This window comes from Stegastes partitus, unplaced genomic scaffold (genome assembly GCF_000690725.1).
Source record: "Stegastes partitus isolate 25-593 unplaced genomic scaffold, Stegastes_partitus-1.0.2 Scaffold115, whole genome shotgun sequence".
Lineage (NCBI taxonomy): Eukaryota > Metazoa > Chordata > Actinopteri > Pomacentridae > Stegastes > Stegastes partitus.
The window spans coordinates 180,296-187,446 of NW_007577846.1; the positions used below are offsets into that span (position 1 = coordinate 180,296).

Here is a 7,151-nt window from a genome sequence, read left to right on the forward strand (position 1 = left end):
GGTGAAGATACCAGTTTAGAAGAAATGTCATTTTTACAAACACTGAACTGATTCAGACAGTGTTTTAAGTTCATCTTTGAGTTTCACCAGGTCTGATAATGTTGTTTTTTTTAAAAAATATTAATCACATAGAAATTGTAAAATCGATTTTTCATCAATCATTTATCAGTACCCTAACTTGAGCAGGTGTTTTTCAGGGTTTCCCACCAGAGTTGAACTTCAACATTTTAAGGCATGTTATTACACCTTTACAAACATATTGGTGAAGAAGTTGTTTGGTAACAATTCAGTTGGCAGATTTGTGAAAAATCTCATAAAAGGCACTTACTATATGGAAGATGTATTGTCAGTTTGAACTTCCTTTGGGAAAGCTAACTGGATGGACTTTGACTATTTTTTTCATTTTTACGCTCTGTTATTTAGGAAAATGCTGTTCTGCATTAAACCTGACGCCCAGGTGCTGCAACATCATGTTACTGCGACAAAAAGCCAAACAGACACACTTCTGGGTTATTCCACCTCAAATCATCAGAGACCTTCTGCTTGAGCGTCTCTGATTTGCATGAACCTTTTTGATCATAACCTCTGGATAATAAAAAATGTGAGCTTGATATATGTATTACTTTTGATGAGCCAGCACCTTGCTCGCCACCTGTTGCTTAAGCATTTTTAGGCTGGATCGGCGTGCTTGGCCCTCGTTCCTCCCTCGTGTATTAGTGAATTCTAAGAAAAGCTTCAGAGATCAGCGCCACGCCTGGCCTTCGTGTTGCTTCAGCAGCAGTTTCTAGGAACTTAATTTGCTTCCCCAGCTGACTTTAAGCTGCTAGTTGTCCCAGAACATTGTTTACTTTGAGGAACAGCAGGGAGCTTTCAGTGATTAAGTGAAAATTCTGAATGATTTAAAAGGTGTGACCGCTTCGTTTTGGGTAGTGACTCAGTTAGGTTGTTGGTAAGTGAGTCGCTGCAACATGCAGAAGAGTTTCGGTATCTTGTGGTGTTTACAAGTGATGGTAAAATGAAGCATGAGATAGACAGATTGCTGGAGTTGTCCCAGGCTCTTGAGTTTACTTGTGAAGCTACATGGCAACCCTGACTTATGAGCTCTGGGATTGACCCAAAAAATGAAATACAAGCAGCAGAAGTCAATTGCCTCTATAGGGTGGCTAGGTTGGAAGAGAGATGGGGTGAGGAACTCGGACATCTGGCGAATCACTGCTCCTTTGCATCAAAAGGTTCAAGGCACTTGGGGAAAACCCCTCAGGATCCTCCAGGAGAAGCTGGAAAATGTGACTGGGGAGAAGAATGTCTGCTTAGCCTGCAGCCAGGACAGATGGGTTAAAGGATGTTATATAGTCGAGTGAGATAAAGCAGCAGGATTTGTTCAAAAACTTTATTGATAAGGCAACACAAAACATGATTGGTTAAAATGAACGTACAGTGCTTTACAGGACACATTTTCACTGTAAGAATTTCTATTGCACAATAAGAACTGTTAGCTGTCGTTGCTAACCTGCAGATCGGACCTGAATGTATGACTATGGCCTCCTTTCTTCAACTCTACGCATCAGGTTTGTAATCAGTAGTCACTATTCTTCAAACATTCGCCCTCCGTTGTCTTGGTCTTGTCTCACACATCATCGTATAAAAATACAAAGAATAAAACACTCAGACTTCATGATCAAACATCGACATCTAAACTGGGCTCACTGGGACGACGTGTCCAGGCCGTCCTCAGTCCATCACTGTTCACCACAATAAAACACTAATGTTGTGTAAAGTACGCGGACAACACAACAGTGGTGGGTCTGATCAGCAATGAAAAGTAAGTGAGCCAACTTGTGGCTTGGTGCAACCAAATGTCGACCAAACAAGAAATCTAAACACGCGCCTCTCTTTAACCCAACAGCACATCTGTGGAAGCACCACATTCTTAAGGGTGCGTATCGTAGACCCTTTGCTACTGAAGAAAGCACCGTAGTGCCTGCAGTTCCTGCTTCCCCCTTCACGTCTCGGTGGAGGTGCCATAGAGAGTAATGTATGGAAGCTGCAGTGCCTTGTGCCAGACGATGCAGAGAATTATAGGAACCTTGCTTCCACTTCACAGTGACCTGTAGCTGTACCAACAGTGCTTAAGGAAAGCCACAAGGATTATCAAAGACTTCTCTCATCCCCATCACGGACTGTTTAACCTGCTGCCCTCTGGGAAAAGGTACCGCCACCAGGGTTTTTCCTCGCTCAGAGTGAACCTGTTGAAGCTGCCGGAAGAAACCCTGGAAGCATGCAGAGCCAGACTGCAAAGCTATAGATGGCTTTCTACTGCAGGAACTCAGGGCAGACGCCAATGTGTACAGGACCAGCCCTGTAACTAGCATTATCAGCCTTTCTGTTTCCACTGCGGTGTAGGATACAACTGCTACATTAACTTTGAATGCAAACAGCATATCGGAGTATTTCTCCCCTAAAGACGGTCCTAAAAGACGTTCTGCAACAAGGGTCAGATCAAAGATTCACGCCAGGGATGCAAATTTTTGCACAACTCGAAATTAACTCAATTGACATCACTCCTTGTTAAGAGGAAACTGCTCTGAACGCAGCTGCATCACGTGACATTACTGCTCTAGTGGCATAGACATCTGCCACTATCCCATGACAACGCTGTCGTAGTGCACTTTAGCCTTCCAACAACATGTGAGCGTTGGCCGGTCGACATTAAACATCACAGGACACTTTCTCATGGTGGCACTTTACTAGCTAAACTCTCACAGTGCTGTATGCTGTTAACATAGAACTGCTGGTAGTTTGACCACCTTCTCAGGTCATCGCAGCATTAAATAGTACGAGGCCCCACCTGGTTGTGCAACCAGGTGCTACAGCTAACCTGCCATGCATTTTCTGGAATCCATGTCCTTCTTCTTCTTCTGCCTTATCGGTTGATATGTTTTTAATCTGTTAAATATACCAACAAATAGGCATCGATTTAGGCTGCCATAAAAAAAGCTTGCAAATTCCTTCAGTGGAGCATGACCTTACGTAAGAGCTTCTTTTTTTGGGATGCAGGACTTCTGACTCTCTGGATTGGCAGCTTTCCACTGCAGGAATTTGCGGAAGGTGTCAAGCTGCGTTTCCAGGAACTGTCACCTAATCTGCCCCTTTAGCCTTTCTGTTTCCACTGTGGTGTAAGATCCAAAAACTTCCACTGCAGCGTTAACTCCAAATACGCCAAAACAACGACAAACCGTAGTTACCGGACCTGCCTTCAGATCTAGGGGCACATCAGGAGCAGAACAATCGAGGTTTGTCATGTTAACCTATTTAGTGAATTGAAGAAGAAAAATACTTTATTTATCCCCGGCCTGGGAAATTACTGTTGTAGATGCCAAGGAAAAGACTGCTATCTCCACGAGGGCAGAAAACGTTGTTCTCTGCCAAGCAGCTTTCCAGAGCTGCTCGTAAGCACCTACTCTAGACTTGGTACTTTTTCTGCCCTGACAACGGCCCTAAAAGAGGTTCTGCAGGGCTGATAATCACAGTGGGAACATGCAGAAACGTTCAGGTTGCCTTAACATGGCCCATACGTTCCTGCAGTGGAAAGCAACTCAATGTAAGAGCTTTTTTTTTCTTCTACTGAACTCCTTTTACATCCAAGCGTATACTGACGACAGAATTAGTCTCTTTTAAACAGACAACTGCTGCTAAATAAATAAAGACTTGCTATTGTAGATTGTACTTATTAAAGTTGCTGGTATTAGCTATGCACATTGCACTTTGGTAGCTAGGATTATGGGATTTCATCCTGGTGTTGCACCTGTTGTAGCTGAAAAACAAAACATTCTCTAAGTAAGTAGATCCACAAAACTAACAGCGAAATAAAAATAAAACACTGTATTTGAAATATTAATGTTTTTCCAGTGTAAAAAAATAATTGCTGTTTTTGTCTTCCTCGTTAAAACTGAGCATTCAGACAGAAATGTGTGGTTTTATTTTTGCTATTTCCTGAAAGAAACGTTGGTTTTGTAAAGATGGAGCGAACGACATGACGTGTTAATTAAAGAGCTTCAGAGTACGACTTTGGTTTGGTTGAACTGAGCAATGCTAACAGTTTCCCTTTGTTTCTAGTCTTTATGTTAAGCTAAGCTAACCAGCTGAACGCCCAACTTTAGGAAGAATTTGAACGGTTCAACTGTTCCTTTAAATAGCGCATTTAAACGACTGCTCAGTTGGTAAAAGTCAAAGTAAAACTGATAGAAGTAGTTTAAAGTGCAGTTCCATCAGTTTCCACTAGATGGTAGATTGATCCTATTGGTTCCATTTAAATAAACATCAGCTTCTCTGTATTTCTTTCTTCTTTTTTTAAAAAGTTTCGTTGAATCATCAGGTGCAGTTCCAGTGACGAACCACTAGGTGGGCTCCTGTCGACTCCCGTTCAAAAAGAATTGCTCTAGAAAGTCTCCATCAGTAACTAAAAAGTAATTTAAAATTCATGCTGGTGGTCTGTTTGGAAATTGTGTCTCAATAAGATGTGAAGGCTTTTATCCTTGTCTTTAATTAGATGTTGGTTTGTCCTGCCCTGGTGGCCTGGTTTGGCCTGGATCGGCCTACTTTGGCCTGGTTCCAGACGAGCTGATGGAGCCGGTTGTTGAGGATGATCTGCTCCTTGGAGTCACCTCTCTGCTCTGTCCTGTACTGGAAAGTGGTCTCCCTGGACTCCTCAGCATGTTTCCCAGCTGCTGATGGACTTTAAAGCCGGTCGTGTTCTCGGCGTTCAGTCGTCGTCTCGCTTCTCCCACCGGCTGAGTTCGTCCTTTAACATATGAACCACTTCAGCGGCCTGTAAATCTGCTCTGTTACAGCTCAGGATGCTGAACCTTTTACAGTGTTAAGAGGATCAGCGGTTCACGGCACGACAGCCCCAACCTCCTGGGAAATCCCTCTCGCAGTGCGCCTAATTCCTGCAAGGAGCTGATGTTCGAAGTGTTTAAGTGAAGCTCAGCTGCTGTGCTGCTTATCAACTCTTCATATGTGGAAATATTGACCTGATTAGTGGATTAATGAAGTCAGAAATTTAATAATTATTGCAGAATTTCCCCCAAAATAAACCCTTTTCTGGACACATCTTGGACTTGATATGTGTGAACTAGATTTTGGTTTCAGAAATGATCACATAACATCATAAGAAAGTAATAAAATGGAGATAATATTGAATTATCTCCCAGTTGTATTTTGAACCAAATGCTAGAGGACAGTTCCAGTCGGTTTTATATACCTTCCTCTTCTCTCGCATTCTAAAAGTCTTTTGAAATATAAATGTAAGCATCCCTTTATATTTCTTTGATTTTTTCACAGAAATGTTGAAGCCCAGGACCCTGCGGTTTTATGGCTGTATCATTCCGTTAAACAACAAAATATTCAACTCGTCTTGAGCTTCATTTTGGACACTTTTTCTCCTGAATTCAGGCTGAACATTTAGAGCTGTGTGTCATGCTAGTTTGGGGAGAATAAATACATTTATTTTGCTTTGTGTAAACTGGAGTAGCTGAAATCTTAATAAATGGGTCAGAAAAATGGCAAAATTTTGAATTGACTTTTATGTAAATGTTTTGTGTGTTCAAACACAAAACATGATTTTTTTTTTTACGGCTGGAAAATATTCTACGTCTTGTGTTGATTTTTGTGCGTATTTGAGAATTCAAACTTCTTTGATTCCAGATATAAACGTGTTTTTCAGCAACGTGTTGCCGTCGTCTTACTGCAGACAGACAAACTTTGTCTAAATCAAATGAACCATGAAATTGGCACATTTTTGAATGACGTTTGGTACCATATTATCAGAGAACAAGTGAATTTAAATGAATTTGAGTTTTTGCAATGGCTAAATATTCTACTTTTCTTACTCTGGTGCTTGATTTTATACAATAAATATTCAAGAATTCAAATACGTTGATCTATGATACCAGCGTTTAGGGATAGCGGCACATTTTTATGCAAAAATTCTCAAAGCTGCACCAAGACATTTTAAACAAAAGTACTGTCTCCATAAAACGTGTTCTAAAATTGGCAAATTTTTTAAAATGAGAAAGTATATCGATAATCTGTGATGATATTTGGTGCTTTGGACGCAGTGAATAGATATTTAGAGAAACTGGAACCATCCCTAGTATTTAAATGCTTTCTGTCCTTGAGCATTTTCGTTTCAAATTCAAACCCCAAAATGTTGGTTTTGTGTCGTAATGATGTCAAAACACCCGCCTCCCTGTTTAAGCTCTGCCTCGGTAAGATGTGATCTGAACTCAGCCGAGCTGTGAACTAAGTTTGTGTGATTGTGGAAATGTGATCGTGTGCGACGCTCAGCTCTGCACGTAATTTGGTGTCTTTATGAATCGCCGCAGTCTGAGTAAAGTTTTATGGGTTTCGGTGATTTGCGAGTCTTCAGGTATGTGTCGAAAATGAGTTCCTTTTTCAACTCGATAGCTGGAGACGAAGAGGGGCGGAGCAACCGCGTGATCGCAGGCCGGCGGCCAATCACAGTCCGCCACAGTCTGACATTATTTATCTGTTGTTGGTGTTGGGCTGGGGAGGGGAGGATTCAGTCCATCTCTGAGGTTGTTCTGGTGGCTTTTCATCCCGTCCGGCCTTCAACGATGATCACTAACACCGGCGTCAGGTCCATCATTTTCTTCAGCATGTCCATGATGTCTGGGTGGTCCTTGGCTCCCTCGATGAACTCCTCCAGGGTCAGCTCACCTGAGGGGTCAGAGGTCGCAGTTTCATCAACGAAGCAGCTTCAAACACACAAACATTTAGGGAACAAGCGTCTAAATACTTTAAAACCCCTGAGATTTGAGAAATTTAAGCGCTGCACAGGCTCAAAACTCAGTCCTGAACGCTTGCCTCGGAGAAATGTGTCTGCATTTGAGTTTGTCTTTGTGGTGTTTTGTGCTGTTTTTAGTCTCTTTGTGGTAATTTTACATGTCTTTGCAGCAGTTTTGTGTCTTTTCGTGGCAATTTTGTGTCTCTCTGTGGTTGTTTTGTGTCTCTGGGTATCTGTTCTGTTGCTTTTTGCTCATTTTATATCTCTATGTAGCAGTTTTGACTCTGTTTGTAGCTCTTTTTTGTCTTTGTGGTCATTTAGTATCTCTTTGTGTGTCTGTTTC

The 7,151-nt window shown here is 41.8% G+C and overlaps 1 protein-coding gene across 1 annotated transcript in view; it reads right to left on the reverse strand.

Moving 5' to 3' along the window:
• Window positions 1-6,616: 6,616 nt before the first annotated feature.
• guca1d (guanylate cyclase activator 1d) overlaps window positions 6,617-7,151 on the reverse strand; it is a 14,269-nt gene continuing 13,734 nt past the window's right edge. Inside the window, exon 4 of the mRNA XM_008278077.1 lies at window positions 6,617-6,741. Within this exon, the coding sequence (XP_008276299.1) occupies window positions 6,617-6,741 (125 nt within the window). The remainder of the gene's footprint in view (window positions 6,742-7,151) is intronic.